A 19,994-nucleotide genomic window follows, 5' to 3' on the forward strand; every position below is an offset into this window, starting at 1 on the left:
ATGCCATAACAAATTAATCGCTAAAGTTGAAAGTGTTGGGAAATGGCTCCTTTTAGCCAGGTTAAAAGAATTTCTAGCCAATTATTCACAATTTGTAATCTACGAAGGAATGCTATCTATCACTGTCACCGGTACTTCCAGAGTTCCCCAAGGCACAGTTCTTGGGCCATTACTCTTCCTGATCTATAATAATTACATCACAGCTAACATTGGTTGTAATATAAAACTGTTCGCCGACGACTGCGTTATTTATAACGAAATCACTAATTATAGCGACCACATCACACTTAATACATCCCTCAACACTTTAGTTATTTGGTGCTCTAATTGGCAGATGTCAGTTAACGTAAAGAAATCTGTGACCATGACCGTAACAAGGCAAACAAAACCATAAAACTTTACATGTTGACACGTGTACTTGTCTTTATTGGGCGACACGTTTCACTGCCTAACAAATGTTATCGCACGGAAGGGTTGAAATCCGGGCCAGTTGGTACATACTTGAACGAAAAAACCAGTCAAAAACACAAAGGACAAGAGGAGAGGTTCACACCACAACGACTGGACTATCAGCTGAGGTTTATTAGATCGGTGTAGTCCTGATACAAGCAGGCGCAGGACGCGCCTGCATCTATCGGAAGTTTCTGGAATGTTATCGATCCTTCCAACCGCTGTCTGCGACCGCACCTTGTGAAAACCTTGTGATTGCACGCGCGCGCGACTCGAATAGCGTAGAACTTTGTGGAAGACACGCGGTTCCCAGCGATTAGTCTGGAACATTCGACGATTGATGTATAAAAGCCGAGGCGCATGACCCGTTGATCAGATTTTCGACGATCGCCGACTGTTCGCAGCTCTCGTTGTGCTTTAAGTGTAGCCTGTTTTTGTGGGCACAGCTTCGCCGAATAAAAGCTAGTTTTGACTTTCACAGTACTGCTACTGTGTTCTTTGACGTCACGACCACGTGACAATATGAGATTAACGGCATACTACTAACTAAAGTTGAACAGCATGTCATACGCGGAAGAATGCTGAATAAAGATTTTTTATTTTGATTTGATTTGATTTGATAAATACCTGGGAGTTACATTAACCTCATACCTCAGGTGGGATAAACATATTTCGAATATCACAGCTGGAGCATTACGGAAACTATTCTTCCTCAAAATAAGCCTTGCGCTTTCTACGACATTAACGAAGCTACTGGCCTACACAACGTTCGTTAGGCCAGTTCTCGTATCTGCAAACACAGTCTGGTTTCCTCATACAACGACTAACATAACAAAATTAGAGGCAGTACAAAGAAAGCCTATAAGGTTCATTCACAACAAATATAAACGCACTGACTCACCGACTAATCTTCTAACGCAGTCTGGATTGCAAACGCCATCTACCAGGCCAAAACACGCTCACCTGAATTTCCTGTTTCAACTTCTAAAAATGACTATATGATAGATGTGTCCAGGTACATTTCATTTTCTGTGGCTCGAAAAAGACGTAACAAACATGCGCACACTTTAACAGAATACACGTGCAACAACGACACGTTTAAGTATTCGTTCTTCCCGCTTAGAATAGCTGAATGGAACCGACTTGACCCTGCTATAACCGCCATCGAATCGTTGTCCGAATTTACCTCACAAGTGGAAGCTGCAGTGCGTAAATAAAACAATTTATCATCGCACGTGTCATAGTCACAAATTTTGTATTGTGTTGCTTTCGACGTCCCACTTTTCTTTTGCCGTTTTTTTTTGTTGGTTGTCGTTATGTGAACATATGGTACACTTTGCTCCCAAAATAAATTTTCATTACTGTATTACTTCTAGTCCTAAGATGATTGTTGTAACTGCCACTTTCCTGCTAATTGCTTGCCTAGATTTTTTCCTATTCGCCCTCAAAGTGTATAGGTTTTAAGCGTATCTCTTCACACAACTAAAATTTCTGGACGCGTTAAGTGTTGTCTTTCAGTTCGCTCCTATTTCATGTATAACTGGTTACTTACATGTTCTTCACTGCTAGTATCATGTTAATTAACTGTCATGTGAAAACTTACGTTTTTGTTCCTAAATTCAGCTTCCTTCTTATATTCACATCCTTGGGCAATTGCTTTCTTTTTTTCCCTTTTTTCAATTAATTGTTCTGCCTAGATGCGTTCTGATATCCATGTATACTGTATCGCCCAACTGCCACGCTCTGAAATGAGAGTAGTAGTATTGTAAATAAATAAAAATAAATAAAAAATATAAGCAAATGATCACTTATGTCATATGCCCAAACACTAGTTTTAATCCTATCAGTGCTTGCGTTTGTGAAAGATACGTCAAATAGAGTGGCGAGACGTAATAGTTCCGCGGAAATGCGCAAGGTGGAGAGAGGTAATTAATTAAGCGAAAATGAGGCATCTACCTAATCGTAGCAATTGCTACAAAGAAAACCCATACGGGTTACTAAAAAGAAAAGCCTCGCAGTTGAAGAAAAATTAGTCCTGGTCCGGGACTCCAACCCGGGACCACCGCCTTTGCGGGCAGCCGCTCTACCATCTGAGATAATCAGGCGGCCCACATCTTTTGCTTACAACGACGCAAAAATTACCTTGGACGGTAGACGTATACAGCTTCGCTGTATAAGTGCAGTAGAACGTATGACTGCTTATCGGAGTGTGCCATTGAAAAGCAGCGAGTGAGTGAGTGAAGTAACTTTATTTCGGTCCAGAGAAGACGCAGGGGAGACCCCGCGCCACCCGGCTAGACCGCCAAGCCGAGCTTGACGGCCCGATCGCGGGCACTCTGGACGGCCAAGGTTTGGTCGTTGAGCTCGGGGCTGCCCAAGAGCGCAGCCCACCTATCCTCGCTGAAGCAGCAGCCGATGGCTTCACACTCCCACAACACATGGTCCGATGTTGCCCTTAGTCCACAGGCAGGGCAGTCCGCACTGGGATATCTTTCAGGGTATATGGCATGAAAAACCGCTTGGTTAGGGTACGCACGAGCTTGTAAAAGTCGAAGGGTAACCGCCCGCGCCCTGCATAAGGCGGGGTGCGGGAGGGGGAATACCCGTCTTGACATATAGTAGTGCGTGGTGATTTCATTAAACGTAAGCAAGGGTTCCCCGCGGTGCTGGGGGACTGCTGAGGCGGCGCGGTCAGTGAGTCCTCGCGCGGCCTCGTATTCGCCCTCGTTAGGGTTAGAGGGAGAACCCTCAATCGACCCCAAGTGAGCGGGAAACCAAATGAGAGAATGCGGAGAGATACTTTTGGCGCTTTGGAGAACACGGAGGGCCTGGGGAGAGACCATACCGGTTTGGTAGGCCTTAATGGCTGCCTTGGAATCACTATATATTGCCTCTCTGCGACCATCGAGCACAGCCAGCGCGATTGCAACCGGTTCGGCTACCACGGGCCTCGAAGTGCGTACCGTAGCGCAGCAAGTGAGCCTTGAATTGGAGTCTACGATAGAGACGGCGAATGCCTCTTGTTGGACATATGCCGCGGCATCCACGAAGCTTGCCTGAATGTGGTTATTGCGGACATGTTCGAGTAGAGCTGTACCCCTGGCCCGACGTCTGCCGACGCTGTTTGCGGGGTGCATATTGCGGGGAAGGGGCGCGATGTACAGTTGAGACCTGATGTCGCTGAGAATCCGCACGGCGTCGGGGCACTGGTCGACAGGATTGAGGCCCATCTAGTCAAGCATCTTGCGGCCCGTCGGGGTGCCGGATAACCTGAGCAGCTGTGAGTGCTCTTGTGCCTCGATTATCTCTTCGAGCGTGTTGTGGACTCCGAGCTTCAACAGGTTTGTGGTGTGGGTGCTTGCAGGCAAGCCGAGGGCAAGCTTAAAAACCTTTCTGATGAGTGAGCTTGTTCTTCTCTGCGACATGCCAATTATGCAGGGCCGCCGAGTATGAAAGGTGGCAGAGAACAAAAGCATGTATAATGCGGATGAGATTGTCTTCCTTGATTCCCCTGTGCCTGTTGGCGATCCTCCGAATGAGGCCGAGAGCACTCTCCGTCTTGGCGGTGATCTTTCTGAGTGCGGTTCCATTGGAAGCGTTAGACTCGATATACATCCCTAATATTCGAAGCGGGTCCACTCTAGGCACCGGAGACCCGTCACCAGTGAAAAGCCGTATTTCGCTTTCGGACGCCGGTTTCCAATCACGATGGCCGCCGCCTCTGGGTCTTTTCTAGTATAGAAGTAGCTGCGATTTTAATGGAGAACATCTGAGCCCAGTGGGGCGGATGAAGCGCTCGGTCGTATCGATGGCGCTCTGCATGGCGACTTCAACTTGGCCGTCGCTCTCGCCGACGCACCAGATGGTGATGTCATTTGCGTAGATGGTATGGTTGATTCCTTTAATATTCGCGACTTCCTTAGAAAGCTCCATCATTGCGATGTTAAATGATGTTGGCGAGATGACTGAGCCCTGAGGCGTGCCACGTGAACCGAGGGTGACCTCTTGCGAAAGGTATCCTTCGATCTTGAGCTTGGCAGTTCTCTGGCTAAGGAAGGATCGGACGAAGTCGTAGGCCCTCTTCCCGAGCCCGAGGCGGGTGATAGACTGGAGAATGAACTCGTGTGAGATATTGTCGAACGCCTTCTGCAGGTCTAATCCAAAGATGGCTCTGGTATCTCCCGTGCTCCGGTCGATGATTTGATGCTTTATCAGCTTCATGGCGTCCTGTGTCGAGAGGCCGGCTCTGAAACCAATCATATTGTGGGTGTACATGTCATTGGCCTCGATGTGCACCTTGAGCCGGTTGAGCAGGGCATGCTCTGCAACCTTACCAACACAGGACGTCAGGGAAATCGGTCTTAGATTCTCTATTCCTGGTGCTTTACCGGGTTTGGGGATGACTACCGTGCAGGCCGCCTTCCACTGTGTGGGAACCTGTCCACTGCGCCAGACTTCATTAATCCTTTCACTGAGGAAGTCGATCGACTCCTCATCGAGATTCCTCAGCATCCTGTTAGTGACGCCGTCTGGACCAAGGGCAGATTGAAAAGCAGTCGTGACAGTTTTCAATTTACAAAAGTTTATCGCGATCGCTGGCAGCTATTACCCGAACTGCCTGCTGACCATCAGACTTCCGCAAGAAAACGCAGTTGCTTGTATGCCAAACATAGTTGTTCTTGCTGTTTGCCCACGATTTTGTCTCGAGATGAAAGGCGCGGGTTCTTTTTATGAGGCTTTCGGCAAGAGAGAAACTATCGTTAGAACTGCGCAGCTTCTTTCTATTATTCCACTACGTGTCCCTAATTGACTGCTGAAGAAAGCGGCAGATGATGCCCGGTCTTTTGTCTTTCTTCACTGGCAGGCAGTCAAACCGACGACACCTTTTTTTAGGAAAGGGGTGTCTGGTAGCAAGCGTGTTGATTTTTCCCAGCAAGCCTTAATTTTCGGTTTGCTCAATGTCATGCAATTCTAGGTTAAGACACCGACTTCTCCATTCAAGATTGTCCGCTTCATATTTAAGCTCACTCATTTCACCATTTGCGCCTCGATTGTTTCCATTCTCTTCGGTAATTCCCTTACTTTTCCCTAATTTTTCTCTGTGCGCTCAAAGAGTGCTCGATACTGCGCACTCACGAGCTGCATAGACTCCTCAGTGCCGTCAACTATCTTTCAAAGGCAAAAGGTATCCTAGCTTGTCACTGATTGTCATTAGGAAATGACATCTTTGACTTTCTGCACACCGCGCAACACCAAGTTTTCTAATAACGTCTCTCTTTGATTCTAGCGTCGAAACTAACATTCCAGAACGTCTCCTAGGGTGAATATATAAGGAGCAACCGCTGGCATAGTAGTCTTAGAAATACTCCAGTTGGGGTGTCTGCCACAACCTCAACCTTGCATTTCAGCTCATGAGGCTGGTGAGAAGGCAGAGTTGCCTCGGCTATAGTTCTAAAGCAGCTGTCTCTTTTTCTCTTAAACAAGTACCGTTCTGACGGTGTGCACATTTTATACTCGCAGTTCCACCAGCTTCAACCGCTTTGCCGGAGCTGGTATTACCCCGACGAATACTCTCTCTATGAAGGTTTACACTTTTTCCCATTAGGACACTGAGAGCAGAAAAGCTTGCCACTTTTCAAGGTGGCGTAGATTACGCGCCCCAGCGACCGCCTAATCACTGCGCGATTTTCTGTAATTCGAAGGCAGCCCAAAAATGTCTGCACTTTGCCCTTTGCTGTTCGCATGGCAAGCTTGAGTGTAATATAAGACACTCTCACCACCAAGCTCTCACGAATGTAACGAAATTCTATGTCAACCGCCGCCGAAACAATGCGCAATCGTAGGCGACGATAGTGCAGATGCGGCTACGCGCTTCACTAAACAAGATGTGCGTTAACGACTCGCGAGTACGCGCACTGAGCGGCGACTTTGCTCCTTTGTCTCACACTACAGCGATGGATTTCATCTGCTTTCACAAAGACTGACTTGTATTAACTATTTATTGCTTTGCAAGAAAATTTTGTGAGAGTCGCACGTCGTTGGACGTTGAGAACTGTAGGTAACAACGTACAACTTCCACAGACGCTTGGGCTTAAAGTGAAAGGAAGGGTCAACTGGTCAGCAGTCAAGATACGCCAGAGAGATGTGGAATATTGGTGAAAAAAAAAAGCAGCGAAGTAATTGAAAGAACCGGATCTCTTACAGTCATAGCTAGCGGTACAAGGTAGAGTATGAAGAAAAAAATAGATTAATGAGATGTATAGAAAAATGCTAGACCATACCTGATTAAATCAAGCAGGCTACGCGACCACTTGTGACCGCCTAGTTTCAAAGGGGATGCCAATAAATGATCATCATAATGAAACGCTAGAAACGATGCCGGCTGCATTCATGCCTCTTGCATGGCGCGGCCTCTGCGGTGGCAATGCGGTGTGTTGCTATACATTGCCTCCATGCTAACCGTATTAACGCCGACTTTCGTCGTAACATGGGTTCTGCCAGTTATTCAAAGTGACCGCCTCCAATTTCACGGTGAACGCGTGCGTGCGTGCATCGCTTGATCGTTGTTGCTTGTCCCTTTCCTTTTCTGCGCCCTTCCTCCTCCTCAGTGGGGGATAGCAAAGCAGCTGCAACCTGCTTGACCTCCCTGCCTTTCGCTCTCGGTTAGTCAGCACTGGCTGGTGGGGAGGCCCACCCACGAGTTCTACGAATATCCTACAAATAAAAATGTTTTCAATCAATCAATCGGTTAGTCATTGTTAAGAGCTACGCTTGCTCCTAATATTTATTTATTTTATTTATTTACATATACTGCAGCCCAATATAGGGCTATAGCAGGAGTGGGAGCATTATACATTACTATTCATTACACATTAAACCCGGGCACATACACAAAAAGAGATGAATGATTAAAAAGACGCACTTTGCATGTTAGCGAAGTGCTTACCAGTGATAGCTATCAATTTTTTAGTGATAGTGAACGAATGTTTCAGGGTAGAGAATTCCGTAGCTCTATTGTACGTGGAAAAAAACTATACTTAAATGTGTTAGTACGAGCATAAATAGGTGTCATGTTCATGGCGTGGGAGCTATGGGTACAGCTTGGGTTAGTAAATGTAATATAGTTGAAGTGGTCTGCGCTGGACGGATGAAAGAAGACGAAGAAATGGGCTATTAGAGAAGTGAGAAGGAAGAAGTTGGAATAAAATGGCGGACGACACCCGTCTCGCTTACATTATGTCATTTCTGATGCCGTTCTAGTTAGGAACGCTACATTTTGGCGCAGCCGACAGTTTTCTAAGACCAGCCATGCGGGTGACGTTTTTCGTCGACCAGGCGTCATCGGGGTCTGTTGTGTTCACCCGATACCAAGTGCACGGTGAGCCAGCGACGGACCTTCCTCTCGAACTTAGTTCTACCGCGCTGATCAACGTGGTGCTGCAACAAGCTGCAATCAGCCGTCAAGCGCTCGTGCAAACAGGATCGGTGACAGTGAATCTACAACTGCAGACACTGAGCGAACTCGTTCTGGAAACCATACGACGTGGCACCCTCAAAGAGGAAACGCCTGCCGGGAAGGTGAGCCTAGACTTGAGTGTTATGGAACTGCAAAGGAACATTATAAAACAGATGGAAATATTGAGAACCTTCGTCCAAGCGCTTAGTCGAGAGCAATCAGCACGAAGCATTGTTGTACCAGGTGTTTTTGAAGGAAACTCGCAAAGTGCACTCTACTGGCTGCGGTTTTTATTGCGAAAGCAATACTGCTCGAGGTTTCCGCTCTTGGCCGTCGTCCCGGAGAATCCACCATTGACCTTTAGCGTGACCTATGTGTGACGTCATACCAGCTGTGGAAAAGCGGGGCCCCAACTCGGCTCGTCGCGATCGTCCCAGCGAATCCTCCATGCTGCAGCTACGCGCCGCTGCCGTGAGGGGCGCTCGCTGTACGTGACGTCATGCCAGCTGTTGAAAAGCGGCCCTCGCAACTCAGCTTGTCGCGATCGTCCCAGCGAATCCTCCACGGTATGTCGGATGATGTGTATAAGGTGAAGCTCCAACGATGTGCTGCAGCTAAGAAGCGGCGGCGTGCGGAAGAAACGGATGAAGAGCGGGAATAACGTTTAGCTAAACGGCGTGCATATTATGCAGCCAGGCGAGTGCGTTCAACATGTCTTGATCTGGGTGCATCTACAAGTATCATGCATGCTCTCAATGCTGACACGACTTTGGCGACACCTGATCGTTCGACAGCAAGCCTTATGGATGCTTTAAATGGCGACGAGACTGCATCTACACGTTCGATGAGCAGTATGGAACTCTACAACCTGAACAGAAGATTGCTTTCGCAATCCACTAGGCTTAGCCAAGCTAAGCCTCTGCCAATTTTTTTCGAGTGCGTCAGTGACAAGAATATGTGGCACTCCGACGACACAAAGATTTTGAATATGTGCCGCTATTTGGGCGGTATAGCCAGGAAATGGTATCTCGTGCAACTCATGGATCATGGAACAACATGTTGGGAACTATGGAAAAGCAACTTTTTAGCGGCTTTCGAAGGCGACGCAGTAGAAAGATGGGATGCGGCACTACGGTTCAATTATACAGGTGGCTGGCTCTCTGCTGGATTACTGTCTTGAGAAGCGTCGCCTGTTGTATTCTGCAGAACCGAAGCTGTCGTCTTCTGCTGTTTTAGCTTTGATAACGCAAGGGTTGTGTATCGAGATCCGTAGTCGTGTCCAGCTCAAAGGTCCAAGAACGTTTGATGACCTTCTGAACTTTCTACAGACCTCAGTGTCAAGAATTACATCGAGAAGACAGACAGATGGCAGAACAGAGCAACTTGATTGTCGTAAGCTGAGTGAGCATCTAGAGTCGTTGCCGTCAATTGAATGTGGACACAGCTTCATCAACAAATCCCTGGGAAGCGTAAATCATGACTGTCAGGATGGCGAAGAACCAATTACCGCAGTTCACGGCAACCTACTTCCAAATAATCTGTCTACCGTACATCACAAGCCCCAGAAAAAGAGCTTCAATGAGACAGTGTATTTGTTGTCGTCAAGCTTATTGTACGCCCCCATTAAGGTAGATGGCATTGCAGTGAAGGCTCTCGTTGACAGTGGAGCTTCGGTATCAATTATCAACAAGATTCGAATGGATGCCAGTCGTCTGCACGCCTGTAGAACATCGCGTGTCCAAGCCTACGATGGGTCTGTGACCATGCATAGTGAATGCGTAACCCTGGCTATTGAATTTCAAGGAAATGTTATTACCAGTGACGTATTGGCAATTCCCAATGTCACCTACGATTTTCTTTTGTCCCGTCCAGACATGAAAAAACTTAAGATAAACCTCTATTGGGATGACAAGGTAATGGCCCAAGACACGATAAGAACATAAGATCCTGGTGAAAAACTAAGTGTATCAAGGCTAATTTTTCACCAGGAAGACATCAAGACTGAGTACCCAGAGCTTACATGCATGGGAAGCTACCCTCCAGCACTGAAATCACATGTCGTTCCTTTCGAGCTCGCAGATAAAACAGTGGTTCGTAGAACCCCCTATAATATGGCCAGAGATAAAAAGGTGTGGCTGAAAAAGCAGTTGCAAGAAATGTTAGACGCAGGTATCATCCGGCCCTCTGTATCCCCATTTGCTTCTCCTATAGCTATTGCACTTCAAGAAGACGGGACATTCCGCCTCTGCACAGACTACCGGGCTCTCAATCGTCAAACTGAATTGATACCTTATCCAATGCCGAGAATCGACGACATCATTGACGAAACTGGTGGTTGCCATTGTTTTTCACGAATAGACCTCTGCAAGGGCTTTTGGCAGATTCCACTAAGTATTCCACTAAGAAACGAACAAGTGCACCGCATTCATAACCCCATTTCACTTGTTTGAGTACAACCGCCTACTATTTGGTTGGGAAAAATCCCCTGCGTGGTTTCAGAAGTTTATGACGGACATTCTGAAACCTTACCTGGGCATATTTTGCAATGTGTACATCGACGACATCCTCATCTACTCAAAGACAAAGGAAGAACACCGTCGTCATCTTTCAAAAGTTCTTCATGCCCTCAGTCTTGCCCAACTCAAAGTCAACTTCAAAAAAAGTGCGTTCTTTCAAGATACCGTAGTATTTCTTGGCAGGGTGTTTGATGGACACACTTAAAGCACTAAGCAAGGATCGGTAGAGAGAATCCCCAAGCTGGTAAAGCCTTATGATGTGCACACCCTGCGCGTTTTTCTTGGCCTTGCAGGACACTTCCGGGCGTTTGATAAAGACTATGCACTGAGAACAAGATGACTCAACTCAGAAAGACGTGCCTTTTCAATGGGACGAGAAGTGCGAAGCTGTCTATTGTGAGCTTGTAACACTAATATCGTCGGACCCCATCTTGCGAACACCGGATTTTTCTCTGCCTTTCGTGCTGAACACGGACGCATCGCATTATGCTACCGGTGCAGTTCTATACCAGAAGCCCTCCAAACAAGCTGATCAAACCAAACAATACGTTGTGGGGTACTACAGTTATACCCTGAAACCCGCCGAAATCAATTACTCTACCACAGAAAAGGAACCTGTGGCCTTCTTAAAAGCTGTGCAGTACTTTTGTACTTACCTGGAAGGTTCCAAATTCATACTTTTCACTGACCATCAAGCACTGATTCAACTTCTGAGCATGACCCAGCCAAGAAGCCGCATTGCTAGATGGGTGAACCATCTCCAACAATTTGATTTCGTAATTTCGCACCGTCCTGGCCCACTCCTCACTGACGCTGACGCACTATCAAGATTACTTGTACAGGAATCAAGCAAGAATCCAGAGACAATCAATCATATTATGGGAAGGTACAGAAGAGCTCCAGTTTATCAATAGAAGGTATCACGTACCACCAACTATGATTCCAAGGATTCTTCATCTGTACCACGACAACCCTGGATCGGGTGGACATGATGGCTTCTGGCGCACTTATAAGAAATTGCTCATGAGATTCACATGGCCAGGAAAGAAAAACTACATCAGCCATTACATACGCACATGCCACCTCTGCCAGGTGAACAAAGTTAAATTCAAGCAATCGACAGACGTTATGGCAAACCCTGAATATTCAAGCGGCCGTTAGAAGTGATTCATTTGGACTTCGCGGAACTCAAAAAGAAGGGGGAAGGAGTCAAGCGAACGCAAGCTTTCTTGCTCTTCATAGATAAGTGCACAAGGACGATCGTCTGCGACAACGGGTCGGCTTTGCGGAGTGCCAAATTATCAAAGTGGGCACAGGAGCACGGCATAATGATAAAGTATTCTTCTCCATACCACCCGGCAGCAAACGGCCTAGCGGAACGTGCCATACGAGACATCAAACAGTATCTGAAGATGTATCCAGACTTTGCCGGTGGCTGGAATTGCTGTCTCAAAGCCGCTGTGAAGCATCACAACAGATCTTATACCGCGGGTTTAGGCTGCAGCCCTCATTTTGTAACTTCGGGTACAGCGCCCATACTTCCTGCAGATCGTGAGCTAGGTCTCCTAGAGAACCTCGAACTCGCGGAAGTAAGGAAAACTGTCAAAGAACAGGAGGTCTGCAAGCGCCGCATGAAGCGAAACTTTGATAGAAGGCACAGTAGCGAGATACTGTACATACAGTCTGGAGACTATGTCCTTGTAAAGAAAGGAGCTGTGCCTTCAAATTCAAAATTTTGCGGACCATTTCAAGTTATTAAGACTGCATGCCAGCATGAAATATTGAAGAATGTTTGGTAAGCCGGAGCTTCGGGCCAAACGGAGTGCGCCGCTATTGGAAACATATTCAACTATTACCCCAGGAGGTGTAATTAAAAGAAATCCGGAAGAGTGAAGCGGTCTGCGCTGGACGCATGAAAGAAGACGAAGAAATGGGCTAGGGGAGAAGTGAGAAGGAAGAAGTTGGAATAAAATGGCGGACGACACCCGTCTCACTTAGATTATGTCATTTCTGTTGCCGTTCTAATTAGGAACGCTACAATAGTTACAATCAGAAAGACCAGAGTTGGAGTTATTAATTGCATGTAAAAGTGTTAAGGCTTCAATGCGATAACTTGAAAGTAATGGCTCAATGTTCAAAAATGGTTCAGCCAGCGTTAGTCAGAAGCTGCGGCTATAACTTTGGCAAATGAAACGAATAGATTTTATTTGAACGTTATTGAGCGAGCTTATTTAACGCTGTTTGTAGGAGAACCGATGCATATAAAAAAGCTCGAATAGACCAATGGGACCCTCGATCAAAGAACCACACTTGCCGTACACACCTGTGCGCTGCCAGTTATTTAAGGGAACCATTCTCACATCTATGCTGCATGCGCTTGGTAATCTAGTCATCTCAAATAGGATATCAGCGTCAAGGAACCAGCGCAGCGTCATGGTACAGCGCGGCATACATAATCCCTCCTCTAGCTGTCGTGGAGGCAATTGAATTCAGAGTGCTTAATGTATAAAGAAAATTGGCCTAGTTTAAATTTAGACAAACACATGTTCCAACGCGTAAAAAGAATGGAAAAACCGACAAGACAAGCAAATATGGAGCTGAGAAAAGGGACGCACTAGCTTTCCGGCCGTCTTTCTTCTCTTTTCTTCCGTGTTTTTTTACTCGCTGGAACATGTCAATAGAGAGTGAAATGTCATCACGCATAACGCGAGTGCGGAGCCGTATGCCGTACACACGACAAGCTCGTGATCATACCAAGCATGCATCGCTTCGGGTAAAGATCTTGGTAGCATCCGCGTGCTTTTTTCCGCTGGGCATTAGGTATCGCAACTGGTAATGCGTAGCTGTACTGTTAAAATAGACAGGCGTGGACGTGAAAATAGCATCATTATTTGGACGCCGTGCGCCAAGATGTGTGCAGAGTACCACATTCCATGAATTGAACGAATTCTGAGATCTTGCTTGCCCAAATCACTATTTGATTATGAGGCACGCCGTAGCGGGGGACTGCGGATTACTTTTGACCGCCTCGGGATATTCAGCGCGCCCCCAGTGCACGGGACCCATATGCGTTGTGGCATTTCGCCCCCATCTAACTGCGGCCGCCGCGGCCGGGATTTGATCCGGTAACCTCGCGCTTAGCAGTGCAACAACATGGGCGCTAAGCCACCGCGGCAGGTGTTCCATGCACTGCGTGCTCTATTGGTCAGACTGGCAAGTTTTTCACTGTGCGATACGGGAGGTTTCCCGGCGGCTCATTGCGGTGAATATGGGTGCAGAGTAGCGTTTAAGAGTCTACCTGCTCGGTCAACAGGAGTAATGACGACAGCAAGCGCATTGTCATTGAGCCATGTACTCAAGACAACGGAGCAGTAACGTATCAGCGAGCTTCAATCGTGCTGCTTGAGAAGAAAGCCCTGTTCTTGGAAACATTGGGCGTGCGCGCACATATCTTCGTCTTTTTATTTTTACTCTCCTGCTTCCTTTCTTTTCTCAGTCCTTTCAATGCAATGTTTTTCGCGTTTTTGGACGTATAAACGTCCCTTTGACATGAAACATTACAGTCGGAATTTTGCGCTCGTCATCCTTTCGTGTTGCTTTACGTATGCTCATTAGCGTTCGCGATGCCCACAAAACGTGACAAACCAAATTGCCAAATGAGTGATGATGCAATGCAAGTAAACTAAATTCAATACGAGAGAAAATGCGCTTCGTTATTCTGAGGTAGAATTGCCATTTATTAATGTTGTGATAACAGATTCGCCAAACGCGCTGTTCGTTTACAAAAATCTAAAGCAGCTACGAAAAGGAAGCAAAGAATAGCACACAGTAATGTTCCAGAATGCCACAGAAATAACACTGAAAGTTGCACCTGATCAGGTAGCACATCAACAGTACGAGAACAGGCTAACAACGGGACTTTATCACAAGACGAAGTGCTTCGTCTTTCAAGAGGTTTCGCCTTATAATAGAGACTCGTGGGCTCATAAAAATTCTCCTCTCGAGTAAATGTATAGTGGCTCCTGCCAAAATTTATCATCCCATCCCATGGACATTGCATACGAGTAGATCTTTAGAAGTGCTAGTCTATCGTTTTTGGCGTGGTACCGCGTTCAGAAAACAGTTTCTGCAGCACATTTGCCACCCTGACAGTAGGCAGTCTAATTGGAGTTACAGAGATGAAATTTTGCGGTACATACTCCTTCTACAAGAATCATAGAAACATTTTACTGAAATACACTATTTATGTGACGTAATGGGAGTCCACTGGAGGCTCTTGAACCTAAAGAACATCCTACGTCCACGGCCAACAGGCACATCGCTGAAGGCGAGCGTTGGAAGGATGCCAAGTGTTGACAGTTACAAACGCAAAGCATTCTTTGCGTCTTCCTCGCACACTTTGCAGCCGGTTTGTCAGTCGGTATACTTCGTCGAGTACATAGCAGGCTACGCTGTGCTATGCTAGCTATGCATGTAGTTCGTTCACAGAAATGTATCACTTCGCGTGTACGGTAGTGAACTGGTCTTTGATCTGCATGGTGTTCCAGAGTATAACTTCCGCATATCTCGGAACTATAACGTATGGAGTTAACGTTATCTCAAATCAAATATAATTTGTGCGCCTCGTGCTTGCAGTGCGTGATGCACTGTGTTTCTGTCACGAAAACAGGCTGTGCGGCGCGGAAGGTACGCAATAAATGCGGTCTGGCAAACGTACCACTCCACTCGCCCTTTGAGGCTGTCGTTCAGATCTTCAATGCCTTCTATGTGCTTCATATTTGTGGCTGTAACATATGAAGTCGTCGTAACGCCAAATCGCATAGCGCAGTCCTATTTCTTGCGGCCACGTGGATCACACTCTTTTTTGATCGAGAATGCAGGTAGTTCGATAGGTTGCTGTAGCATCCGCACCGCTGACTTCTCAATAGAAAACAAAGCATATTAACCTGTCTCGCCCTACCTGGAACATATTCCGTTAAAAAGGTATATCCATAGGTGGGGTTCAAGCCAGTGGCCGGCAGAACTCAAGGCCACAGACACATATAAGGTACGAGAGGCTCCACTCTGTGTCCCCTATGTAAGTCAGTGCTCTGAGGGGCGCCTGCGTCACTCCCCATTGCAACAATTTGTTATCAAAGCGAGAGCGCACCAGTTTTCTGCATCTGATCGTCGTGGCAGCTAGCTCTTTGGGACGATATGCTACTTTCACCACCGCTGCGATCAGCCCAGGTCGTGACGGAGGAGGCTGTAACTTTTCTTCTCTTGAAGTGCTACAAGTAAGCCGTCGTTTCAATGTTGCCGTCGCACTATCGCCAAAGTTCTCGCCATGGTGTTGCCTTGCTGCTGTCGGCAAATACATGTTCGCGTCGTACACGTGGTTATACCAATTACTCAAACATGTGGCGTCCTTAGTAACCCTTTCGAAAACCCCAAACGATGATGAGATGAGAGCTAGCTACCTGAAGACTGCTTTTCATAAGGCTGATTTTTCAAAGCGCGTAAGGTTTGCGTACCTTCAGTTACACTTTTCATCATTTATTTTAAGCTGACTGCATGTCTGACTGTATTTTATTTAGCTTGCAATTGAATTTAAGGGGTTTACAGGCCGAAACCACGATTTGGTTATGAGGCACGTTGTAATGAAAGACTCCGGATTAATTTTGACCACCTGGGAATCTTGCACGTGCCCTCAATGCACTGAGCAGACGCGTTTTTTTGCATTACTGCCCCATCGAAATTCCGCGGCCGAAATTTCATCACGCGACCTCATGCATAGCAGCGCAACATCGTAGCCGCTAAGCTAAGCTAAGATTTGATGTCGCTTTCTGTACCTGCCTTGACGTAGTCTTATTTTATTTTATTTATTTATTTGATACTGCAGACCTAGATGAGGTCCAAGCAGGGTGGTTAAACACAGCAATATTATAATCCATTATTCAATCAAGTACGGGGGTAAAACACAACAGTAGTACAATGAATAAATCAATTGAAACAGCCAACAACCAGTTATTCCAGTCTGGTATAGTTCGGGGTAAAAAAGAATACTTGAATACATCCGTCCGTGCATAATAAGGTGTTAGTGAATTTGGATGATGGTGTCGAGTAAGCCTAGGCGTTTTACTAGACATATACGATGCAGGATTAATTGATAAGTTTCCATTAAAAAGCATGGAAAGAAAACGAATTCTTAAGTGTTGCCTTCGCTGCTCAAGGACTGCGATGCCATTATCACGCATTATTTGTGAGGGGGAATCATATCGAGAGAATTTCGAATATATGAATCGTACGGCTTTTTTCTGTTCTCTTTCGAGCCATTTAATATTTTGTTTAGTAAACCGGTCCCAAACAACACATGCATATTCAAGTTTCGGTCTAATTAATGAATAGTAAGCAAGCAGTCTTACGTTAGGTGGGGAATTTCTATGTTTATGTCGCAAAAAATATAATTTACGCAAGGCTGAAGAGCACATTGTCAATGTGTAAATTCCATGATAAATTGTTAGTAATTTTGACTCCCAAATACGTATATTTTGTTTTTTCCTGCAAAGGCAATGAACCTAACGTGTAAATCAAGGTTAGAGGAGCTTTCTGACGAGTGAAGCGAAGGAAAACCGTCTTTTCAGCGTTAAGCCGCGTTCTCCATGCTTTGCACCAATCAATAATGCCAGATAGAGAAGTATTTAAATCAATGTTATCATTGGTTGAAGTGATTTCTCTAAAAAGCACACAGTCGTCTGCAAACAACCTGATTTGCACACTGGAATGGATTGAAATAGTAATATCATCTATATAAAGAAAAAAAGAGCAATGGCCCTAGGACACTTCCTTGAGGAACTCCCGAGGTCACCGGAAGACAGCCAGACTGTTGCATATTATTTCCTCGAACTGGTTAGATAGTTTGTTATCCATGCGATCAATATTTCAGGGAGCTCAAGAGATCTTACTAGATTCCATGTTTGCGACCTTATTAGTGAGATTCACCGCGCAAATACTGGTATTTATCAATCTACCTACCTATCTATGTAATCGTTTTCACTAACCTAGGCCAACTTCGCTCACTCAGTCAATGGTCCAATAATGGGTGGAGTACCGGGTTGACGCGCCAAGTTAACGGGGCTTGAAACCAGGCGTCGGACAAACGTGTGGGTACGTGTCCCAGTATATGTGCCGCTCTTCATTCAACCTCTTTCACGCCAGCGTGGGTCGTGCGTGTAGCTGGGTGCGTTCGACTGGGTATGGACCACTCTTCTATGACAAAGAAAATAATCCTTTACAATTTATCCGGTGCTGGGCGGAATTTAACCTGGGCCATTTAAATTCAAACAATCTCTTATGAATTCACGCACGCACCATGCTCGGACTTGGCAGCTGCGGCGGTGCTAGAGGGCGCAGCGTGACCGAAAGGAAGCCAATCGCTAGGCAATATGAATACCTGGCGGCATATATAAATGAAGGAAAAACCTACTCAAAGATCAGCCAAAATTATCTGAGGGTGAAGCGGCATCGGAATGCGTCAATAATAAACCATACATCACTTTGTGGCTACAGTATACTGTAGCCACGAAGTGATGTATGGTTTATTATTGACCTCGTCCCACCTGTTTATAAACAGGTGGGACGAGCAATTAGGAGAGCAGCAAGGGTAACAGAGCTAGCGTTCTAAAATGCAATTCTGTGCTTAAAATGAGATATTGCAAGGGCTGGAAGTTAACTAAAGGCCGGTGGGCAGCAGATGTAAATGAGTGCAACCCGGAACACGGACGAAGAAAGAGGGCGGGACGAGTGCTCTACTGCCAACAAGATTTATTTGATCATGGACGCCGGCATACACGCACCTTTACTCATGCGCAAAGACACCCATTGAAATCTGCACGTGCGTAAAGACAAGAATCTAGAAACTGCATTTCAGTCCAGCCTAGAACCACCGATGTTTCACTGAGACATTTCTCCTTTGCTGATGATATAAAATGCCTCTACAAGCTCTCGAGATGTATTACCGCATTTTGCACTGGTTTAATCTTGGTTTACAGGCGACGCGTGCTTCCTTCGAGCAGGCTTAGAAGTGATCAGCAAGATGACTGCCTTTTTTGTTGTGCTCTTTGACACAAACCCAATGCGCGGTACGCGGGCTTTTTTTTTTTCACCCCCATTGAAATGCGACCGCAGCGGCCGGAATGTGATCCCGCGCCTAGCAGCGCAATGCAAAGCCACTAAGCAATAACGGCGGGTAACCTTCTTCTTCACTTACAATGTTAAACAAACATGCCGAAAAATACTGCAACGACTTAGGAAATACTGGGACTAAGGAAATACCCATGTAGAATTTCCTGTTTCAAAATTGGTATGCTAGTTTCTCGCCATTCCTCCGTGAGTGCGTAAGGAAAAAAACATTGCAATTTTTCGAGTCCTCGATCGGGAAATAGAATGAATACACTGAAGGAGAAAACGGCTGTATTCGCAGCACGCCTTAGTGACTGATGACCAAAAATGCCAAGTTTTTCACGAACATTTTCGGTGCCGTGGCTGAGCCTGTAGCATAGATGCCAAATTTATGTTTAAATTTGGTATCTTTACTTCTCATGATGGTGGAGCACCATTTCAGCTCTCGTCACTTGTCAACATATTCCGGCGCTTTAACGCCGTATAGTAGGCACTAAATTACGCTGAATGCACGTGCATTTCAATACTCACGTCTGACGACATCGGTGTTGAGCTCCTGCAGGCCCCGGAGAACGCTGGTCAGGCTGATGAAGCACTCGCTGGAGAGGTCCGCCTCGTGGATCAATGGAAGCGCCTCTCGATAGGACATGCTGATCAGCTTCTGGACCAGCGACTTTGCATTGGCCTCAATCGCTTTCCACTTGGCCACAACATCAGTGCCGGCAGATGCGCTGGTCGACGCGTGTACCGCGAATACAGCGCACAGGAGCGCACTCGGCAACCACATGGCAGCTGTTCTTGGCGGCGAGTGTGTTACAGTGCGCGAGACGACTTTGGAGAAACGCGGTGCCCTCGAAGGACTTGCTCCCCTCTCCAATCGTCCCGGCCAAGGCTGCGATGACGGCCTCGACGTGATTTCTAGCGCGCCAGTGGTGCGTGTCACGTCGTGGTCAGCACGCGGTGCCCATGCTTGGCCGGGATTTCTTCCGTAAGAGGAGTCGTTTGTTTTATGACCGCATTCCTGTATTGTCCCTCGCGCACGGAGTTTCTCATTTTCAATTAGGCGTGTCCTCGCAAAGTGAGACCGGGCATATAATGGCCCCCTTTCGTTATTAATGCATTTCCAAATAAGGACACCAGTTTTATTTACCGTTGATACACTTCCTTGATATCCGACTAGGATTCCGCGGAAAACTACAGTAATGCACCGTGTGAAGCCGAATCGCATTAGAAAGGGAACATCATGCTTTCACGTGCAGTGGGGACCATGCGGAGGCAAATGTGAAGACGCCGTTTATTTGTAAGACCCATTGATCAGTGGGGTACGACAATGTTAGTCAATAAGCGACGTTTAAAGCAGCGTTTTCCATTTATAAAACCGGCCGTGAAAGCGTAGTGACTTTGGCATTGCG

At 46.4% G+C, this 19,994-nt stretch overlaps 1 protein-coding gene across 1 annotated transcript in view; it reads right to left on the reverse strand.

The window, feature by feature from the left end:
- The window catches only part of LOC142566832 (nose resistant to fluoxetine protein 6-like), a 339,215-nt gene extending 319,780 nt beyond the window's left edge, over positions 1–19,435 (reverse strand). Inside the window, exon 1 of the mRNA XM_075677724.1 lies at positions 19,114–19,435. Within this exon, the coding sequence (XP_075533839.1) occupies positions 19,114–19,369 (256 nt within the window). The 5' untranslated portion in view covers positions 19,370–19,435. The remainder of the gene's footprint in view (positions 1–19,113) is intronic.
- Positions 19,436–19,994: the final 559 nt, after the last annotated feature.

This window comes from Dermacentor variabilis, unplaced genomic scaffold (assembly GCF_050947875.1).
Source record: "Dermacentor variabilis isolate Ectoservices unplaced genomic scaffold, ASM5094787v1 scaffold_13, whole genome shotgun sequence".
Classification (NCBI taxonomy): domain Eukaryota; kingdom Metazoa; phylum Arthropoda; class Arachnida; order Ixodida; family Ixodidae; genus Dermacentor; species Dermacentor variabilis.